This window comes from Thamnophis elegans, chromosome Z, assembly GCF_009769535.1.
Source record: "Thamnophis elegans isolate rThaEle1 chromosome Z, rThaEle1.pri, whole genome shotgun sequence".
NCBI lineage: Eukaryota > Metazoa > Chordata > Lepidosauria > Squamata > Colubridae > Thamnophis > Thamnophis elegans.
The window spans coordinates 22522369-22545342 of NC_045558.1; the positions used below are offsets into that span (position 1 = coordinate 22522369).

The following is a 22974-nucleotide window of genomic DNA, read 5'->3' on the forward strand; positions in this document are numbered from 1 at the left end:
ACAGTGGCTAAACCAACAGTGGCTAAACCAGCCTCTTGAACATGAAGCAATGAATGCCTTGAGAATCATTAAAGTGATGGTCTACATCTCACTTCTGCTAGTAATCAGCTTATGCCTCTGGAGTATCTGCTTTGAAGTTAGCATCTATAGTTCTGTGGCTGCCAATAACTTGCAAAGTTGTATGTCATAGCATTTTAACATATAAAGCATTCATCTCTAATCTATGCATGATACTGTTAGTGCATGTAACTAGTTTCTGTAATAGGTATGGACCTCTGATCATGGATTTACTTCTATTTGAACTAAATCTGACCAAATATTCTTCTTTCACTGATTTGCCAGTTGCTGACAGTCCAACTCCACCTCCACCACCACCTCCGGATGAGATGCCCATGTTTGATGACTCCCCACCACCTCCACCACCACCACCAGTGGATTATGAGGATGAGGAGGCTGCTGTAGTGCAGTACAATGATCCTTATGCTGATGGTGATCCAGCCTGGGCACCTAAAACTTATATTGAGAAAGGTAAAGGATGAATAGATTGGTGCTAAACACCCATTTCCAGATTCCTTAGGGAGATTTAAGCCATGTGTACCCCATTCAGATGACACCACCAAATGGATGAATTGACATAAATCCTTTTTTAAAATACTCCTTCCTCTCAAAATTGTGCAGATTAGGAAATTAATACTAACCAGATCTATTGAATTGTTTCTGAAAGTTACACACTTAAGATCTTGGTTGTACTGAAACATTACACTAAGTGAGCTGTCTATGGCCCTCCAGTTGTTGTTGGATTGCATCATATATTGACTAATATTGATAGAAACCATGTATTTCATGAGTTAGAAATCAAATGTATGTATTGGAAATATAAACCTGTATTGGATTCTCAAAATTCCTCTGCCCAGATGAGTCTGGGAGTTGAAGTCCCAATGTGTGCCAGTTTGGGAAGGCTTATTTAGTGAATTCAGATTTTGTGACTTGTTAAATCATGTTTTTTTTTTAAAAGTGTATAGCTTCATTTAGTTAGCTCAACTATTCTCAACATACTTTGCATCTGAAAATTTACCAGAACCCTCAAATTAGAATTGCCTTGTTTTTGCAAAGTAATAAAATAATAATATGTAAGGCATATGTAAGAATCGATATGTAATGGAAGCAATACATCTGCACTCTTCTTGTAACAAATATTTGTTTTTTCAAATAAATCATACACTGCTCACTCACATTTTTGGCTATAGATAATTTTCACATAATAGCATTTGTGGTTTGAGGTAAATAACCAAAGAAAGTAAAGTAATCTCCCAGCATTTGAAGGATTGTATGTCGGTAATAATTATGAGAATTGAATTGGTAGCATGCCAAATTTTGTGGGTGGTGGTGAGTGAACTTCCTAATATAGGGATAAATTTGAGGAAGCATGAAACTTCATTTTACCTACTTAGTTTATCTAGCTCAGAATGCAGAAATCACCATAAGGCTTGGATATTTGAGCCAGCACTTGAGGGTCATTTTATTTGAAATATTAAGGAATAGATACAGGATACCGTGCCTGCAGAGTGTGAGTTTTATTACTGTGCTTCTCCAAAAATATGTCCTACCCCAAAAATAAGTCCTAGCCTGATTTTTTTTGCACGTGTGCCTAATATAAACCCTATCCCAAAATAAGCCCTAATTAAGACCCCGCCCACTCCAGGATGCCTGGGTAAAAATTAAGCTAGGTTGGGGATGGCGGGGTGAAGCTGCCCTACTACAGTTGCAGCTAGGCCTCGCACACCCCAACATCTGCCTTGCCGGCCCATTTCTTCTGCAGCCTGCTTTCCTGAAGGCCTCTGCAGTTGATAACAGAGCTCTGTTATCACTTGAGGGACCGCCTCCTGCCAATTACCTCCTTGCGACCAATTAGATCGCACAGATTAGGCCTCCTCCGAGTTCCATCTGCCAGTCAGTGTCGACTGGCAACCACACGGAGGAGAGCCTTTTCAGTAGTAGCTCCGACCCTTTGGAACGATCTCCCCATGGAGATTCGTACCCTCACCACCGTCCAGACCTTCCGCACAGCCCTTAAGACCTGGCTAGCCCGTCAGGCCTGGGGATAAAGATAATCCGTCCCCACCCGAATGATGAATGAATGTTGTTTACTATTTTACTTTTATGTATTGTTTTGTGTTTATTGTCTTGTACCCTCCCTTCCTTATTTTATGTAAGCCGCCCTGAGTCCCCTCAGGGAAAAGGGCGGCCTATAAATACTAATAAAATCACAAAAAAAATCACAAAAAAGCTCTGGATTGATTGATCCGGAGCTGTGTTATCAGTTGCAGAGGCCTTCAGGAAAGCCTTGCCGGCCGCAGAAGAACTTCCTGAAGGCCTCTGACAGTGAAAAGGGGGCCGGGGACAACATGCGCAAGTGAGGTGACAGAGACACACAGACCCCGAAAATAAACATGGTGGCTTTTTATTGGCAAAAAAATAAGTAAGACAGGGTCTTATTTTTGGGAAAACATGCGAACTAGAATGCAGAAACAGTCATTTCAACTTCAGTGAGTCTGGTACTGACTGAATCTCATACCCACTTAATTTGTTCTGCAAGATAAAATTGATGTACGGTTAAGGACTATTTCCTAGGAACTATGAAACTGTGGAGAGTTCTCGTCCCACCCAGCTAGGTGATTTTGGATCAATCCCTTTTTTCCAGCGCAAACCACTTCACAGTGTTACTTTTATGGGAAAAACAGGAGGAAAAAAAGAGCAGTGGAAGAGACAGAGATAAGAATCTAGAATGAAAAATCTGAATTGACATGAAAACCCTAGAAATGATTTTAGAACAGCTTGGGACAAAATTCATTGGTACCTCTCTTTCCATTTTTCTAGTTGTTGCCATATATGACTACACAAAGGACAAGGACGATGAGCTATCATTCATGGAGGGAGCAATCATTTATGTGATAAAGAAGAATGATGATGGTTGGTATGAAGGTGTATGCAACAGAGTGACTGGCCTGTTTCCTGGAAATTATGTCGAATCAATCATGCACTATGCAGATTAATTCTTTTTTTGGGCCAGGCTTTGCCTTCAGTCATGCCATAATGATCTACAAAGGGTAAATTAACACTTGTCTTAATGCTCCTTAAAATGTGCACATCCTTTCCAGGCCATACTGTTTAAATGGCATGATTGAATGTTCATCTGTAAGCATCTGTTTCTGGAGTTTGTAAAATGAACAAATGTTTTAGGGGTGTGCAGAATGGAATGGTTTGTTCTCAGAAGTTCGGTATTTTCCCCAGAATGGCCCAGTCTGAACATTCCAGTGAAGTTTGTGTTTCCAGAAGTCTTTTTTGGCGGGGGGGATCAGGAAGAGAATCAGGGTGTTCAAAACACCTTTTGCTTCTAAAACGCGAGTTCTACAAACCAGTTCGTGTTCTGGAAAATACACTTCCAGAAACATACAACCACAGGATGATTGGATTGTCCCATTTCAGAGGGAGAAACAGAACATTCCAAGAAAAAACTATTCTGTTTTGCAAATAACTGAACTGTTTATTACTGATTATGCTTATTTACCTATGCGTTGTTTTCTACGACCAGCCTAAATATTCTGGGGAAGTAGGGTATAAACTATTTAATGACTCAAGATTCAAATCGTGCCATTGTTTTCTTTTCTCAGTGCAGCAGCGTGATAAACTAACAACTGTTAGACTAACTTTAAATCTGGTTGAAAAGTTTAATAATGCTGGTCATTTACCTTTATTTAGACTATTGCTCATCCTCAAAATATAGTATTTGTTTAAAAGCATGCATAAAAAACTTATGTATTGAATTACACTTTCTTCTGAAAATCCAAGATGCTTCCAATTTGTTGTAATCTTTTACTGGAGTACTTTCACTAAGAGTCTATTCCAGTGAGTCCTTTGAGTCTCTTATCGAATATGTCCATGTGAATCAAAGATGGGTGGTCTTATGATGTGTGTGTAATTTGTACCTGAGTTTTTAATGAGTAAAATTGCATTGACTTTTCCATTCATAAATACATAAATGAACCAAAGGTCTTGTCCATTACTTTTGTTGGCTTGCCTTGCTTTGCAAAGCAATATTGAAGCATGTTGACTTACCAAATTTCCCCCTTATCAACAGGGTCATTTTTTTATTGCAGGTTCTTAACATCCCAATAAAGGGAAAGTACACTTCTGCAGGTTACCATATATTCAGATTGCACATTATTTGGCTTATTCATTAGTGAAGGATAGTACTACCCATGACTTTTGAGTAGCAACTACTGAAAACAGAAAGCACATCACTAAAAGGCTGAGAGGAAAAAGTATAAAGCAAAGATGTTCTTGCTTGCTAAAATGCCCATTAGTTTCCTTTTTAGGTTACTTACCAGGTTGCAGTGATCTGGGAGCAGTTTTAGAGCAGAAATCTGCTTCTCTCCTTAGCTACCAGAGTATGGCCAGGGATAGTGAAGAGTATAATGATGATGCACCACAGGATAGGTGAATTAAATATTTAACCACTTTTAATTTTTGCTGCAGTGGTACTTTTCCTGTAGCAAGAACTGCCTTAAGAAAGGAGCTTTAATGACACATTGCAAAAATAGATGAATTTGCAGACAGTGAGCGAACAATCAATCAATCAATCCCAAGTAACTCTTAAAACTATAAAAGTCTCTTGCTCTGCTGAGTGAAAGTAAATTTTTATCATTGGAGGATTTTCTGATTTTTCCCCCACATCACTATATTTAAGCAGCGCCTATCTAGGAATACAGCTCTTGCCGGCTTAACAGGAATATATTTCCATAGCAGTGCTGTTTCTAGTCAGGCATCCCACTAAAAGAACCAGAGCAGCTTATGTAGAAAAGATTGTTGTGCCATCCATATAGCTTTTAGCAGTAGAACATCTCCAGTTTGAGCACAAGATCAGGTCACATTTCTATGTTTGGATAGTACCCAAGTTAAATCATAAAGGGATTTGTTGCTTTTTGTAGTAAAAATTTATTTGGGCTCAATCACTGTCCTAATGGGCATTAGAGGACAAAAAAGAAAGTGTACTAAATACAAGAATACAAGATATTATCCATCAACATTCAATATTGAAATATCCCTTGCCTTGTTGTTCCTTAAATGAACCTAATTGCTTTATTTGCCTTTTCCTGATTGTTAACATGTTATTTCTGAACATCAAAGAGCAACCCATGAAACATATTTGTATTCCCTTTATAAATTGGAACACTTCTTGATTTGTATATAACCTGTTTTAATTATAACAAGTATGTACAGTCTTTTATAATAAACCATTCTTTAATTTTCTGGGTACTTTGAAATTCTAACAGGCAATCTAATTATTCGAGGAGTTGGTTATACTCCCAGCACACATGAGGAACTGCAGAAATAATTTAATACACTGATTGTATTTTATTTTTTGTGACCTTCAGCATCAATAGTGAACAGTGTAAACGAATGCCCACATTAAAACCAGAAACCTCTTCATTAAAAACATAGGTACCACGTGCTGCTACCAATTTAACAGACTGATTGTGTTTCACCGTTGCATAAGGCTTTCTTCAATAAAAGCATTTCATAAGCCTAGTTACTTAACTAGGAAAACTTTTTTAAAAAAAATGGGAACTCCACCAGAAGCAAGCCAAGATGTTCTGAGACAATTTAGGCACAGTCTGGTAAAATAGCTGCCAGAATCACCAGGAAGAAGAGGAGGATTATTTGTCCCGAGACAAGACAATCTCTGCCAGCTGCATAAGAGCATCTCTTTCTGGAGATGGTCGAAGCTTGCTAATCTCCTTCACTGCCTCATGGCAATAACGCTGTGCGAGGTAGTTTGTTTGCTGTATTCCACCACTCTAAGAAAAGACCAAAATATTAAAGGAGGAGTTAGTGAACCACACAAAGCTGCTGCTTCCTCATTCTGCAATTGGTTATGTGAGAGTTTAGCTGACTCGTTTTTTAGAACTGCATTTTATAGATCCATACAACTTAAATGTAGATTTAAGTTACTTTGAAAAGTTCCCTATCTCCAATGTGCTTTATACCACCATGGATGCCATGATTTACGAAAATGTTCTTTTAGTCTTAAACAACACCTGATATGCCCAACTCGCCAAATATAAAAATTGGCAGTTTGCTGAGAGAATCTTGCATGAATTACCAAGACAATATTTATCTGATCCATTTTCAGTATGATCTTCCTTTAGATCAGTGTTTTTTTCAAACTTGGAAAATTTAAGATGTGCGCACTTCAATTCCTAGAATTCTTCAGCCATTTTGGAGGCTGAGGAATTCTGGGAGTTGAAGTCCACACATCTTAAAGTTGCTAGGTTTGAAAAACACTCTACTAGATGTACATCCCTGCAGGAGCTAAAGACAAATTGCTGTATTTTTTGCACTATAAGATGTATTTCTCTCCCCCCCACCCCCCCAGTGGGTGGAAATGTCTATGGGTCTTACAGACCGAATATTGTGGCAGGAGGGTTGGTATCTCACTGTTGTCACCATTCACTGCCACCAGGGAACATTGGAATCTTCGCTGTCGAGCAGGTGATCGATGATTGGATTGGCTTCCTGGAATACTGCCAATCAGCTGTTCTAGGCAGCAGGGATTGTCGCCGCCAATCACCATCACTCAATGGCAGTGATCGACGGTGTTCCAGGAGATCGATCCAACCACCAATCAGATGCTAAGCAGCCATTTCCCACCCTTGTTTTCTTCCTCTAAAGCTAATGTGCATCCTATGGTCCGATATGTCTTAGAGTGCAAAAAATACCTTATATGGGAGATATATGTATCTCCCTTCCCTTTATCACATACAACACGAGTATCAAAGTCGCGGCATCACATTATCATCACGTGATACATCACAACGTTTTCCCCCTTCGGGGAGCTGGGGTGGGCGTGGCCTGCATGTGATGCATTTGGACTGCAGGCCATCACTTTGACACCCCTGCCATACAACAATCCTTTGAATAAGACTGGGCTAAAACAAAATGACTTGGCTTAAAGTTCTATGAATTTTCATAGCTAAAGATGGTATTGAATTTGGGCCTATTTTCTAGTCCCATCCTTAATTACTACAGTGACTCCATGAACATTCGGATTCTTTACAGGAATATCTTGACCAACTCTCCATGAACATTTGAACAGTTCTATGCAAAAAACTCATGAATATATTTTCTTGCAAAATAGCATTGTCTTATTAAAATATTTAATCTGTGCTAATATATAATTGCTGTAGCATGTACATGGATTTATTACAGATGTTGTAACTTTAATCTTAGAATAAAAGAATCAGACATACAGGATGTCAACATGGTGTGTTTTTTAGGGATAAAGAGGTAGTCCTTGCTTAAAAATAATTAAACTGCCCTGTTTAGTTATTTTTTGAAGTTATGAAAATACTGGAAAAAAAATTACAATTAGTCCTTGCATTTCGGGTAAGCAGAATCAAACAGAGAAGCTGATAGTGAAACTGCAAGTGATGTCACGTGATGTCTTGCTTAATGACCACATTGGAAGTGAGATTGTAAGCATCGTGGTCACGTGATGACTCACTTAGCAATAGTATTGCAGGTCCCAACAGTGGTTGTTAAGCAAGGACCAGATGTATTTCAATCAACATTGTATGAATTGATGTTTGGTCTGCAAGGAAGAGTGAAATCATTTTCTTTAGGAACAACTGCTACTTTTAATGAAGGTTTTGTCTTACCTGTAATACAAATTCCTGGGCGCGTTTAACATCGCCTGGATAAGTGAATCGCCTCATTATCATGGCATTAATTTCTGGAAACTAGAAAATAGAAAAGTATGATTGCCCCATCCTTGGCAGTTCGTCTACTGATGCATTCTAAATCCAGGCACAGCTATATAAGGGGTTTTTTTGTAGCTTGCTGGATGTTTTTCTCACGATCCACAATTCTATCGGAAGCAACCTCGTGGAAGTAACTGGAGACTGAGGGGTCCTTGGTGCTCTCTGAGCTTGCTTATTTTCTTGCAGATGTTTCATTAGCCTAACTAAATAACATTATCAGTGCTAGTCAAACTAGGGACTCTCAAACAAAGGCAAGTTAAGAGGTTATGCTATCTGACAGTGTTCAAATCAAGTGAAACTGAGTTGATGATCTGAAAATGTCTGTTTCACTTTAATTCATTTCCAATATATTTAGGAAAGAAATTGTCATTTGAAAAACAAACAAACCCAACTACAGTGCTGGATTCTATATGAGTTAGTGTGCATGGATGTGTGACAAATTGGCCCAAACGTTAGAATTTCCTTTCTTTTTCAACAGTGTAATTTGGCCAGGATTTACAAGCTTTACTATCCTTCCCTATTGATTACAATAAAAAATTACTGTCCTCAAATCTTTGCAATCCCTTGAATTCAATAAGTTATCGGGCTCAACTGAAAGAAAAGAGCATCACTTTTATATTAATTCATGAATTTTCAGGTTCCACCACAAAACCGCGTTAGACTAAAGCGCGCTCGACGAAACCGCGTAGCTGACGTCATCACAGGGCGACAACAGCGCAGAGACAGAAGCACGCTGTAAACGCTAAACCTAAAATTAACCCCTAAACCTAAACCTAACCCCCCTAAGCCTAATCCTAACCCTTAACCTAACCCTAACCCTAACCCTTAACCTAATACTAACCCTAAACTTAACCCTAACCCTTAATGTAACCCTTAACGTAACCCTAACCCTTAACCTAACCCTAAAGCTAACCCTAAAGCTAACCCTTACCTTAAGTTGAATCGGCTTGCTTTCAAAGCGCTATTTAAAGTGCCCTTCTTTCTCTGCGCTCGCTGTTGTCGCCCTGTTGATGATATCAGCGACGCGGTTTAATCAGGCGCGTTTTAGTCGAGCGCGGTTTTGTTGTGCCACGGATTTTTCATATGAGGTGCAGTAAACGGATTGAATGATTTAGCAAAACTTCACTCCAAAAAAATGACTTCACATCTAGTGTTTGACTGACTTTGGCTTAGTGTGTTTTATAAAAGTGAAGCTTTCCTCTTTCCAGTCATGTCTGACTCTAGAGAGCATTGCTCATATCTGTTTCTTAGCCAATGAACTATCACATGGCCAGCATGACTATGCCAAAGTGCATGGAAAGCTGTAATTGTCCCACTAAAGTGGTACCTATTTACATGCTTTCAAACTGCTAGGTGATCAGGAATTGAAGCTAGTAACAGGACTGGAGACTAAAACATGAAAAACGGTTGCAGGATTTGAAGCAGATCTGGAGAAAAGAAGGACTGGGGGGGGGGTCATGATAGCAGTATTTCAGTATTTGAGAGGCTGCCACAAAGAAGAGGTGGGGTCAACCTATTTTCCAAAGCACCAGAGGGCAGGACAAGAAACACTGGATGAAAACTAATAAGGAGACAAGTCACCTGGAATTGAGGAGAAACTTCCTGGCAGTGGGGACAATTGACCAGTGCAACAGCTTGCTTTCAGAAGTTATAGGGCTTCATCACTGAGGTTTTTAAGGAAAGACTGGGCAGTCACTTGTCTGAAACGGTATAGGAACTCCTGCTTGAGCAGAGGCTGGACTAGAAGACCTCCAAGGTCCCTTACAGCTCTATTCTGATTTACTTCACAGTGCTTGAGTCTCGAACTTGGGCTGTCAAATTTCCAGTTTTTAACCACTGAGCCATCGCTCAGTGTTAAGTGTGTTATATTCAACAAGCAAATGAAGTTTCTTTTAAAAAAGCATGGATAAACCACAAATTGAGAACCAGTTTACATAGTGGTTAAAGGAACCGGCTAGAAGTGGGGAGACCAGGAGTTCTAATCCCACCTGGGGCACGAAGGGTCCCTTTTAGGCCACTCACTCACTGTCTCTCAGCCCTAGAAAGGAGGCAATGGAAAACCACTTCTGAAAAATGTTGGTAAAAAAGTTACAGGGATCTATCCAGGCAGCCTTCAAGAATCAGATACAGTTGAATCGAAGCCCTATTGCCAATTAATATGAAGGTTAAATGCAACTTCCAACTATGTAAAATCTTGGAATACTCAAACTCAGCCAGGTTTCTACCATGAACTTGTAATGATCCTGTCAATAAACTTAACCGTGCCTTGTGTTGCTAATTTGATTTAGGATAATAAGAAAGCAATTAAGGGTAGTATTTTTATTGCTTCTGATTTGAAAAGCATCTGTGGAGGCTACCTTTCCTTTCTTTAAGCATCTTCCCTTTTTTCCCTTCAAAGCATGCATACACAACAATACTTTTAAATTTTAGCATAAATAAAAGACATGTAATATCTTGGGAAGAAAGTTATTCATACCTGCTGGCAAGCAAATAAGACGGGTCCAGTGGCTATTCCAAGTTTAAGGTCTGCTGCTGCAGGCTTTCCTAGCTGTTCAGAACATGATGTAAAATCCAGCACATCATCTACCAGCTACAGTAAACGAAGAATATACAATACAAAGTTTACAAGATAACCTTGCAAGGATCTAAGTAAAGGATACATGTATAAATGCTCCAAACCTCCCCCTTTTTAGCATTTTATTTGTCTGATAAAAACTCTTGTCATCATTCTTTATATGTTACCTGAAATGCTATCCCAAGGTTTTTTCCATATAGATATGCAATTTCATGAACTTTTGGATCAGGACAGCCTAATACGGAAACCTGAAAAGGAAAAAAGAACAGAATCATTGGTTATTTCCCATTATTCATATGTGAATAATTCATCCACTAACAACAGAGAAACAGACATCAATAGCTGCATTCTGTCCAGTCCATCTTTATATACTGTATAAAGAGTTTTAAAAATTAAAACTATGGGAAAGACCAATAGCAACAAGACAACATTAAAAGCAGGGTCTTCCAAAAGTCTGAAGAGTTTTGGGGATATATATATATATTGGGGATATAGATATAGAGATAGATAGATAGATAGATGATAGATAGATTGATAGAGAGAGAGAGAGAGATAGTCAGAGAGATAGATAAACAAATAGTTACCTTTATATCCAAAAATTGATTGACTTTTAAGTATTTAATATAATTGCACATAACTGCAAACACAGAAGCTAACACATATAATAAGATTATGATTGCAAAATGTTTTGTTAGTTTTACAGTCATCATCAAATTTCATTGTAACACAGAGAAGCACTATAACAAATGTTGAGGGACCCGCAATTAACTACTGTTTTTATTAACATTACTAATGTATTTAGGGTGCCAAACCTTTTGGCTTTAAACCAACACTTTTAAACTATGATTGTAAATAATGTAGCATCGTCTTACAAAATTGTGTGATCCACTCTATGAAATACACTACTAAAAATATTTGCACTTGCTCTATTTTTCAAGATAAACTCTATCCAGAATTCACTAAAACATGAATCCCTCTGGCCAGATCCTTCCAAAGCATGCCAGAAAAAAATGGTGCCTTCTATCAGGACCTCACTTTACAAGCATACTAGTGGTCTAAGGATCTAGGGTCCAACTTCTACGCTCATCTAATACTGATTTTTCATCTGGAACAGGCTTATTATATCTAATTCTAGATTAGGAATGCATATGATCAAGATAGAATTGACCCTCCAGCTATTAGTTTGCCCATCTATGGTCTCTAATAGCAGGCTAGGTTTAAGGTGCTATGTGAGGTGTTTGGTTTGGTTGCCATCATGTATTTTTTAAATGGCCAAAATTTCAAGAAATCATCAGATTTCTGGTATTTTCTCATCCAGTATGTGGTACGAATTCAGGTGGGAACTCTTAACATCTCATGAGATTCTATGAACTTGCACTTAATTATTTAAAAACAAAGCAAAACACAATTCTGTGTGATTTTGAAATTCTACAGATACTATCTGGGAAGGCGCACACAATACACTTCCTGAAAACACTGCATTGTTAAACCATGGCTTATTTAATGGGCTCCTTTTTTATTGTGATATGCATTAAAAAAAGGTTGGGAATGTCTGTTTAGTATTTCTCATGTCTTCTTAGAATCACCTGATATAATGCAGCAAAAGGTGAATCAAAGAAAGTTCGAAGAACTCCATTTACTGAAATGCTAAGTAACACCTTGATAGCATCATAACTGTAAAACCATTATTTGCTCAATCAAGTTATTCCCAAAAGCTCAACACCTTCTCTGAAACTGATGACGCAGAAAACTAAGTTCATCATAACTATTTTTTTGTTTTGTTTTGAATGAAGCTCCCACTTTTTCATTAGGTTTAATGTACTGGTTAAGTTATTTTCTCTCTTATTTCTCTCTCTGGAAAACAAACCAAAGATACCACTGCAGCCATTTTGTCAAAGCCCTTTTTAATATTCATAGGCTTGTTGAAAAAATGGTTCAGTCTTCCAATTCCTAATCTGTCTCTCCTCCACACATTAAGATAAATTAACAGAAAAGATGGAACGTACATACTGCTTTACAGCTGTTTGCTATAAGACTTGCAGTCTTCTTAAAAGTTTTTTCGAGGTAGTGAGAAAATCTTTCATTTTCATTTTCTTTGGAACCCAGCTGGAGAAATTCACCTGTAAGAGGTAAAAAAGATCAAAGGTCTTAGCAACTAATTGCTAAGGGGATGGAAATTCAGTTATTTCTAGTTATGTTGCTAAAAAGCCTTACCACGCACCAGATCTTCAATCACTTGCGTTATTAGAGAAAGGACAGTTGTGTTCCCAATACGTGCTAAAACTAAAGATGCTGTAGAAAGGATGAAATCACCAGCTAAGACTGCCTGAAAAAGAATAATTGATTTTAAAATACTCTAGCCTGGCATCATTATTCACTTTATAGTTTGCATACCATTTTTAAAATATTCTTGTTACAGTAGTCAGGGAACCTGCCAACAAATAAATCTGAAGGCAACATCAGAAATGCAATTACAAGGATTGTACACATTTTATATTTTCCCCTCACTTATATAAAATATTTTCTTTTCATAAACTGTAAGCTAAAATGACAAGACAATGGAAGATTGGAAAGGAATTATAGGAGTTGAAGCCCATGTATCTTAAAGTTGCTAAGGTTGAGAAACACTGTTTTATATCCAAAAAAAACCTCACTTAATTCCTTTCTCTTGTGCAAATTCAATATCAGGGTGAGGCTCCGCTCTTCTGCCAAGTTATTTATTTATCTCCTTTATTTAATTATATTAGATTATTATAACAACAGCTATTATCTGCTCATAGCTAACAAAGCTGAATACCCTTATATATTTTATGTTTCTGGGAGTTTCAACCACATATACAAAGCTTAATGGCAACTGTTGTGCATCTAGAAAGAACTAGAGTTTTCTTTTTTAAAAAACAAAAATTAATGTATACTTTCAATTATTTCACTTTCGTCCCTAAACCGTTCAATCAAGCCATTGTGATCTTGCTCCTTTCTGAGCCCCTGATTAGAGAAGGTGGTAAACTGCTTCTGGACTTATCAACAATCCTTGGATACTTTAGGTGTTCCACTGATTGTTGATTTTTCTCTGGGCCCTTCCTTGGACATATAGTTTATTTTTCAGACTATGATGCATTTTTATCCCCTAAAAGAGGGTGAAAATTTGGGTGCGTCTTATACACCGAATATAGCCCACCCGTCAGCCCCCACTCTTTGGCCTCTGCCTCCCAGCGATTTACCTCCTTGCAGCAAACAGGAAAAATGGAGCTTGTGGAAGTGGCAATAGGCTATGGCAATCCCTGCAACCTGAAACAGCTGATTATCGGAAAGCCTGTGCTGAAACTGAAATTGAAAGTGAAACAGGCTGTTTGTTGCAAGGAGGTAAGTCAATAACTATAAATGCCTATCAAATGTTCAAATTATTAGAATTATTTTTTAAAGACTGCTTTATTATTGTTCTAGACAACTTAACAAAACGAAGCTTTTTAAAATAAATGTTTGATCTGAAGAGGCCGTGCTATTGTATCCTATTTTAATTAGCGAAGAATAATGTGTACTTCCAGAAAGCCACATCAATTTTAACAGTATCTGTACAAGTATAGTCTGAAATGTAACATCACAAACAGCGTGTATCATCTGTACTGTTTGCTGTTTGCTGCAAGGAGGCAAATTGCTGGGAGGCAGAGGCAAATATTTTCCCCTTGTTTTCTTCCCCAAAAGCTAGGTGCGTCTTATACTCCGAAAAACAGGGTATATAATATCTTTCTTGTACTGCATTGCTCCATTTGGTGTTATGCAGATAAATCAAGTAACATTCCAACAATGCTTTGAATAGCTAAGAAAAAATACTTGCCTTCCTTTCCCCCCAGATGTGATTAACAGTAACTTTTCCTCTTCGTGAATTAGCATCATCAATTACATCATCATGAACTAGCGTAGCAGTATGGATCATTTCTGCAATTAATGCTACAGAGCGCTGGTTTGCCTTCACTTCTCTAAGATTGAGACGTGGAAAAAGAATAAGAAAAATATAGCATGTCAATCCTGTTTTAGAATAGCTTGAACAATACAGAAAAAGAAAGTAGATATCAAGTCAGATTCAAAAATTTTGAAAATAGGCATGTTCCAGCTTGCTAATCTTCTAGCAGTTGACTTGATAATAATGAAATGGTATTCATGATTAATGTTTCGAATAAAAATCTTTGCGTTTTTTTCTAAACTAGTATTGAATAAAAATTAACCGGTTACTAATTACTATCAAACTTAAAATATTGACTATAATGTAAATATAATAATGATATGAACAATGAATATTATTAAAATTTTAGTACTACTGTTATTACATTATTAGAGAAGTTAAAATCGAGAGGAAGGCAATGTAGAATGGAGAACTACAAAGGCTAAACATGAATGCTGATACAGAAGGCTTTATAATTACTTTATATTTTTATGCTTGTCTCGTTTTTTTCTTTCTTTTTGTGTTTTTCTTTCTGTTTTTAAAGGTAAAAATGTTTAATAAAAACTAACACATGATTAATGTTTTGAGTTTAGTTGAAGTTTATAATGAAATTAATCTTTCATATTTAACGTAGAAGTATAGAATTTAATTTGAAAAATAAATACTGTAAGTCAGTAGTGTAGGTAATGCACATGGTGAGAAATTATTCTAAATAAGAGACATCCATTAAATGCAAGAAGGTTGAATATCTGCTAAATCTTGTCCCTAATTGCTTTTGTATGGGAACAAACCTTAACTGTAATAATTCAAAAATAAAAATTAGATGTTTACCCAGAATTGTTATGATGAAAATTGCATGCTCTGGCCATTAGTGCCACAATAATTGGTCGAAAGGCCTTCCCTTTACCATCAAAGTAGTAGTCACACATTTCTTTAAGTTCTGAAGTAGAAACCCGTAATTCCTGCAAAAAGCCAAACAAATCCTGTCTATATCTGCTAATCTAGACTTGCTTTATGACAATAAAGTCCCTTCTAAAGAATGATCTATTAGAGCTCTTTATCGTAGTTCACCAAAAACATATTTACCTTTTTAATATCTTCATACAGATTTTTCAGGTCTTTCCCTCCAAGTTTAAAAGGATCTTTGTATTGTTCATCGGTGACTGCTTTACCAAAGAAATGAGTTTGCACTGTTGTATGTTGAAACCTAGCAAACCTTTTTGGGGAAGAAAGAAAATATTAACATAATCCCTGTAACTGAGGCAATTTGGTCATTTCTGCCCAGAAAAATAAGACTATTGTTACTATCCTAATCGAATTTTTTTAAAAGAAAATACGTAAAAAGAAATAATTCTTCAAGCTTATCTACAAAGTTAAAATAAAACATTCAGTCAATACTGAGAAGGAATGAGGACGTGGGTTTTCTAAAATCATTAAGTTTGGAGATCTTTGGTGGATCTTGTGTTTGCATTAAGCAGCTAAGATACCTTCAGAAGCAGTTATTTTGCAATTCTACTATTCACAATGGATCTCTTTTTCTCTCTCTCTCTGCCCAAGTTTTAACTAAGGACAGGTTAGGGACCCATCCAGTACAATTATTAGTTTCTGAGTCTCATCTTGCTGTAGCTACATCATAGAAAAAGACTAGCTGTTTAGGATCTGTGAAATTATGAAGAACTCAAGGAAAAAAAGTTTAAGCAATTTATTCAAATGTATTATCTCTGTGAGGGACATAGATGGTTTCTAAATCTGATACATAAATAAAATAAATATTGTACCTTTGTGTGGGCATGCATATAGAGAATAAAGCAAAAGTTGTCATTTTGTATTGAATTAAACAAATGAAAAAACCCCACCAAGTATACCATTCTGCAGTTATTTTCCTTCCTCTAAAACAGGAGAACAAAAAAATCTAGTACCAAGCTACATGTTATATAATATATGAAATTATTTTCACTGTTTCCACTACATTAATTTCTTATGTTTGGTGATGCATATCATTTCAGTAAATCACCATGAAATACCTTATATGATATATACATATACATTAAGTGTATATCATATACATAAGTGTATATCGTATATATAATAGCCAAAATTGCAAGTGATCACCAAGTTTCACAAGATTTTATCTTCCTCACTATTTTGCAAAAACTTTGGCAGAAAGATCACATTTCATACAATTTCCTATGTGATTTTGGCTATTCTAATTTTTATTTAATTTGAAATTTAATAGATGAGAGTATTTGCTCTGGTTGCTTCAGCTGCTATGTTAAGAAACATGCTTATATGATGATTCTCAAAAATTCTTAAATATTGATTTAATGATTTATATTGAATGTAATTTGTCAAAAGATGGAAAAAAGACTAAATGTTATGATGCCTGCAATTTAATATCTCCTTGCATCCTTCACAGTCAAACTTTAAAAGATACTGAAGTTACCTACTTTAGTATGACTGTATACATTTTTAATAATGTATACAGTAAAAAGCTTTCAACTTACCGCCAACATATACTATACATTTTTGGGAAAAATAGACACAGTCTTTCCCCTAAAAAACTAGATTTCTGCAGAAAGAGAAGAGAAAAAAAAGGATATTTATTATCTATATTTTATGCAGAATTAAGATAGAATTAACAAAAGTTACTACGGGTTACAGTGGCAATTGGAATCAAAATTTCTGTTGCTAAATGATGTGATTGTAAGGTGCAACATCACTTAGCGACAGTAATCCTGTAAGTTCCAGTTGTCATCATAACTCCAGGACCACATTGGTTAAGTGAAGACTTCAAATGAATACGACGTGGGAAAAAACAGAAGTCCCAGGTAAGCAAATTAGTGGGCAAGAGTTGTGGATGAGTGGATGAATGTTGTGGATTGAGGCCATGAGACCAGGTGGGTAGGTGCCACAGGTAGGGAGGCAAAAAAGTAGTAGGAGGGGGAGCAAATATTTATGTCATCTTTATGATAAGGCATTTTTCATTGCAAACGTGGAAAGGGAACAAGAGGGAATGAGGTTAGTTAACTGAACAAGATTAGAAGTCCCAAATTAGACCCAAGAGGTCAATTGATTTTATTGCAGTTTCTTTGCATCGGGTATTTGAAGCTCAGACATCAAACCACACTCCACAGATATTTCCCTTTATATCCACTTTTCTGCAGAGATGTTGAGTAGTTTACAAGTGGACGCGTAGTTGGGGAGAGGAAAGTTCCCTGGATTTGTCTCAATGGGTTTTAGCAACCATAGGAGGGAAGCATAATAAATTTCTTTCATTTCCTTGTAAAGATCATTACTAGCTTAAATCTCTTAATTTCTTTCTTTCAATCTATCTTCCTTTTTTGATTACTCAACTCATGAACTGTTGCAATACTTTCTCCTGAAGAAATTGGTTTGGAAGTATTGTGAAAATGGGTTTCTACAATGAAATGCAATGGACTGAACAAAATAATAAAAAAATGCCTATTTCAACTCTGGCATCTTGTACAGGCCAGTAACTTGTGAATTGATGAACCTGGTTGAAAGAGAGCATGTTTTTTCAAACTTATGTATGTGTTGGAGCAATAATACTTTTTATACCACTTTTTTAAAACTTTGGCCAACTCAAGGTGACAAACACACCTAATATTCATGCCTCTATTTATCAGCCAGCATAGCCCATTGAGAATAATGCCCACTGCCAGATTATTTAATATTTCCAATGTTGAACCCTTTAAGAGATACCTTCAAGACAGGCAAACCCCATCAGCACATCTTGCTTCAGTCTTTAACAGGTTTTGTACAGCAGGAAATACTGTTGTTTTCCTTTTCTCTGGCCTTTGCTTATTGGCTCTGCAAACCCTTCTTCCTTTGCCCTTCTGCAAATCTAAGTCATTATCTGCCATCCGTGCCATCCAAATGCCCCAGGCGACATGTCTCATCAGCTGCACCCCAACACCACTGAAGAGGTCTTGCGTAACTAACTTCCTAAGTCGGCGCGCCAGGCTTGGAAAACGCTTCCCTTTCCGCTCTTCGTTTTCTCTTCCTCCCCTCGCCTTTTCTTAAGAATACCATCCCCACCAGTGACAAGGGGCATCGGGATATTACAGTTGCTCCATATTCTCAGGGCACCGGGGCTGGTAAACCTCGCCTTGGTTTTCAAGCAATACGCTGCTTCTGGGGGTTCCCCAAGGCGCTTCCTTCCGTCCCCGCTAAGCGCGCGTCCTGGCGTAACCCCCTTCCTCCTTTACCCGGAGCTCTCCCCGGGATCGGCTCCTCCGCCGGGACCAGCAATTGCTGCACCCATTCATTCCCCTCCTGACCTCTATTCGCCCCAAGTGCATCGCTACTTACGGCTGTCTTCAGCGCCGGCGCCGCTAGTTCATCGCCAGGCTGCTTGTTAGCGCTGCCACCGCTGCCGCCGCTGATACTACTGATGCTCTCCAAGCTGCAGCTTCGTAAGCTGCTCAAGAGTCTCGCAGTCCGGGACGAAGCGGCGCAGGGACAGCAGCAGCAGCGAGGCCGACACCAGAGCGCCATGGCTTCTGATTCAGATCGGACAAGAGGCCACGCCTGTCGCTGCCGCTGTTTTCAGATGGCAATAGGCCCACCCCGCGATCGCCTCGGCTGCGGTGGTAGCGGCAGCGGCAGCAGCAGCAGCGACCCGGACGCGGAAACCCCGGCTTGGGCAACGTGAGCGTGCCTGGCAATGCCGCCTCCCGGAGCTCTTTCCAGGAAACGCTACAACGCTGCGGGGCTTATGAGGAGGCAAGGGAGTGGCTAGGTGGTGCAAGAAGAAGAAGAAGGAGAGAGGGGGATCAAAACTCTCCCATGATTCACCGGCAAAAGACGGAGTCGAGATTAGATCCGGATTTAACTCGCCCCGAGTTGCCCCCTGCGCTGGCTTTGGCTGCTGGCTCCCAGTATACGTGAATAGAATTCGCCCTCTTCTGTACAAAATGTCACTTTGGATTTATATTAGAGAGGTGGGAAAGAGTAAGTCTGTCTGGAGTTATTTCTGAGAAAAGAGGGGTTAGGAGGATTGATGGTTGAAGCTCAACTTTTTTTGGGGGGGATCTTTTAATAACACCACTTTTAATAATGTAAGCAGGAATCTGTGCGTTTTTCAGTGTGTTTGGGAGTTAATTTTTGGACACAAGCATACCTTGTTGATTCTGTGTTGGGCTGTTTGTTGCCCTAGACCAGTGATGGTGAATCTTTTTGGCAAGCATGCACATGTGCCGAAAGTGCCGGAAACCCGAAGACCAGCTGGCTGGTCACTAGCGCATGTACACTGGCCAACTGGTTTTCATGCACACCCGAGCACCGGAAACCTGAAGACCAACTGGCCGGTGTGCACATGCCTGTTTTTTGGCTGGTTTGGGCCATTTTCAGGCAATTTTAAGGCCGTTTTCTGGCCCATTTTCAGAAGGTTTTTGGGGGGGCATTTTCAGGCCAGCTCGCCGGTGTGCATGTGCGCACTGGAAACCAGAAGAGCAGCTTGCGATGACACGCATGCCCACAGAAAGAGCTCTGCGTGCCACATCTGGCATGTATGCCATAGGTTTGCCATCATGGCCCTACACCCATACTATAGCTGGTAGATAGTACATTTATAATAGCCAATAAAAAGGAGAAAGGATAATGTTAAAGCTCTTGAACAGCTTGAAAATCTTACATCTGCTGATGAAAAGAAAAGGAAGAAGATGGATGAAGTGAGGTATAAAAATTAGGCCAAATGTTTAATCATTTAAAATCTGCAATTCAGCCGAGATCCTGAGAGGGAAGTATATGTATTAACAGTGAACTCCAAAAAGTATGCCAGAAAGGGAAGTGGGGGGCAGATAAATGCTGCTTATACAGGAAGGGAAAAACATGGCTATATTAGGATGATAAACATCACAAAGAGGGAGGGGGGAGTTCATAGAAAAGGGAAAGAAAAGATCCATGTAATAATTATTGATAAAAATCTAAAATTAATTCAAAGTTATCATTAAATGTAGACCACACAAGAAATATATTGTTTCATCTTATTTCTAGAACACATTTTTCAAAGATAATTAACAAATTCATACCTGGATCCATTCCTTATGATCAGGAGGGTAAGTTTTTTTTCCATTTGCATTAAACTATTTCGAAAAGAATTAAGTTCATTTTTAAATTTTAAACGCATTCATTCTTGAAAATGGGATATTCCAGTTCTCAATTCTAATATACAGAAATGTAAGTTTTATAACTTGCATTTTACTTTTTAAATTATGAATATGATTGAATGGTTGGTTTGTGCTCAACCATTAAATTTCTTAAGGATCCCAAAAATACAAGTACCCCTATGGTTATTTGAACATCTAGATCACATTATCTGGTTAGTTCATGTTAGTACATTGCTAGAATACATTTGTTCCAGTTAACAAAATAATCAGAAAACGTACCATATTGCTGTTCTACCTCAATAAGCTTTGATAATAACGTTGTATAATGATCAAAACTAGTCATAATACCATTAGCATATCAGAACCAATTATCATTTATTCCCATACAATTCTTTAACAAAAAGGCCAATAGTTCAGAACCACTGTGAAGATTGTTTGATTTAAACAATTACCACTATATAACTTGATAGACTGAAAGACAGATACATTCAGGAGTGGGTTACTGCTGGCATTACTGCCAGTTCTCTTCACGCAGGATTTGCACGCACACTGCTCACTTCGCTCGTGCCCCCGCCACACATTGCTTGCACATGTGCAGTTGCCTATAAATTGTTCTGTGCATGTGCAGAACATTATAAAATAACTAAGAAACATGCTGGCAACAGCATGGGCGACCAGGAAACTGGTTCGGGGGCGTGGTGAGCCTCCCATCCCTACCGGTTCGGCAATCCAGTTACAATTTGCACTACCGGTTTGCCTGAAATGGTGACAACCGGTAGCAATCCACCTCTGGATACATTCATAATAACTGTAGCTTCTGGATGAAGGTACAACAAGTCTTCATTTAATAATCCTAATTGGGACTGGCCATCTATTGCTAAGCAAAGCAGCTGTTAAGTTAAATGTCACTTTCCATTGATTAGCAATGGCAGTTCCAGCAGTCCCAGTTACTGTTGTTGAATGAATATATGATCTCTCCCACAACTCTGTCCTTTTGGCCACCTACCACAGTTAGTTACCCCCATTGTTCAGCCCTAGGTGCTATCTGATGCCCATTACACTGTGCACCATTTTCACAAAAGTTTCTTTCATGTGACAGCCAGATCTGTCTTTTGCAAAAAAAAAAAAAAAAAAAAAAAAAGAAATAAGCTAGCACAGACACAAAAAAGACTTGGCCAGCAGTATCCTGTAAAGTGTTGTGTGATACACACCTACTCATCTGTAGCTCACACATCGTCCTGCATGAGATTTCCATGAGGCCCTGTGTGATTGGGATGACGCAAAGAGATGGCAGTGAAGATGACAATGAAGGTCAACTGGGAGTGGGAGATGCACAGTAGTAGATGGGATGGATGCAAATTTTGTTCATCTGATGGGAGGGTATTATGATGGCCACAATTTCAAGAGTAAGTCGCTTAGTTCAACACCATCGTAATTTCAAACAGTTGCTGAATGAGTAGTCATTAAGTGAGGATATCTGCGTCAAGTTATAATCCAATGAACAAAATAAAGTGGATGATACCATAACATCTCAGAATGTGCTAAATCAGGCCTTTTTAGCATATAACAGAATAGGAAAACTGTTGAAATGTCAATATAATGCTAAATGATATCCTAAAACTTTCAATCCTTGAAGCAGCTTTGGAGGAAAAGGTTGAGAGCACTTGAAGAATCTGAAGCTCATTCACGGCTAAGCCACAATTTAACGTTGCATTCTAAAGAGATAATTCAGCTTCACACTGTGGAGCTGTCAGTGTTCATTTTATAGCAATATAGCAATAGCAGTAGACTTATATACCGCTTCATAGGCCTTTCAGGCCTCTCTAAGTGGTTTACAGAGAGTCAACATATTGCCCCCAACAATCTGGGTCCTCATTTTACCCACCTCGGAAGGATGGAAGGCTGAGTCAACCCTGAGCCGGTGAGATTTGAACCGCTGACCTGCTAATCTAGCAGTAGCCTGCAGTGCTGCATTTAACCACTGCGCCACCTTGGCTCTTGGCACACATAGTTTGAAAAGTCAGTTGGCTGAAGATATGATCTGCTAAATAAAACCATAGCTATTTATACAACACTATTAGCCATGTGTGATGAACTTGAAGCCTCATTTGGCCTGGGCAGCCTATTCCCACTACAGTTGTCAGAAACCTGCAGCATCTGCAGTTTGTCATTACTGTGAACTCTTAAAACCTATTGTAGATATATCTAAAATAGTCTTAACGTAGTTAAAACAATAAAATGGTTCAAAATCCTACTCACACTGCTTAGAACAAAGGTGCGTGTATGGGGGGGGGGAGCAGAATATCCTGACCTTGGGCACATATTGCCTTAGGCCAAGGGTGTCAAACTCAAGGCTGGATCCGGCCTGCAAGGTGCTTAAAGCCTGGAAATAGCAAAGGACTGGCTAGCAGTGCCTCTGGCAGCCCCCCTGTACCCCGCTTTTGGCCTGGATGGCCTCCTGCAGCACTCTGCTGGCCAAAACGGGGCACGGGGGAGGGAGCTAAGGAG

General features: G+C 38.5%; 3 protein-coding genes across 13 annotated transcripts in view; 2 read left to right on the plus strand and 1 right to left on the minus strand.

Moving 5' to 3' along the window:
* ABI1 (abl interactor 1) overlaps positions 1–4049 on the plus strand; it is an 85643-nt gene extending 81594 nt beyond the window's left edge. For all 4 annotated transcript variants that reach the window (XM_032235395.1, XM_032235398.1, XM_032235396.1 and 1 more), the window contains 2 exons: positions 343–528; positions 2878–4049. In XM_032235395.1, coding sequence (XP_032091286.1) covers positions 343–528; positions 2878–3053 — 362 coding nt within the window. In that variant the 3' untranslated portion in view covers positions 3054–4049. The remainder of the gene's footprint in view (positions 1–342; positions 529–2877) is intronic.
* Positions 4050–4533: 484 nt separating this feature from the next.
* On the minus strand, positions 4534–18952 carry PDSS1 (decaprenyl diphosphate synthase subunit 1). Of its 3 annotated transcripts, XM_032235400.1 has the most exons (11): positions 18668–18952; positions 16840–16904; positions 15422–15551; positions 15167–15297; positions 14231–14372; positions 12610–12721; positions 12406–12515; positions 10563–10643; positions 10297–10410; positions 7719–7799; positions 4534–5858 (listed from the first exon to the last, which is right to left on the minus strand). In XM_032235400.1, the coding sequence occupies exons 1-11, from the start codon at positions 18851–18853 to the stop codon at positions 5718–5720; spliced, it is 1293 nt and encodes a 430-aa protein (XP_032091291.1). In that variant the 5' UTR covers positions 18854–18952; the 3' UTR covers positions 4534–5717. The 3 variants fall into 3 exon arrangements, with proteins under 3 accessions (XP_032091291.1, XP_032091292.1, XP_032091293.1); XM_032235401.1 differs by lacking the exon at positions 16840–16904 and having other exon boundaries at positions 18668–18751; XM_032235402.1 differs by lacking the exons at positions 15167–15297; positions 16840–16904 and having other exon boundaries at positions 18668–18751.
* Positions 18953–19010: 58 nt separating this feature from the next.
* The window catches only part of LOC116520912 (protein adenylyltransferase SelO-like), a 53395-nt gene continuing 49431 nt past the window's right edge, over positions 19011–22974 (plus strand). For 2 of the 6 annotated variants that reach the window (XM_032235390.1, XM_032235389.1), the window contains exons 1-2: positions 19013–19309; positions 20354–20415. The gene's annotated coding sequence lies outside the window, so the exon portion shown is untranslated. Of the gene's footprint in view, positions 19310–20353; positions 20416–22974 lie in introns of all 6 variants that reach the window. The other 4 variants (XM_032235392.1, XM_032235391.1, XM_032235394.1 and 1 more) reach the window with 3 other exon arrangements.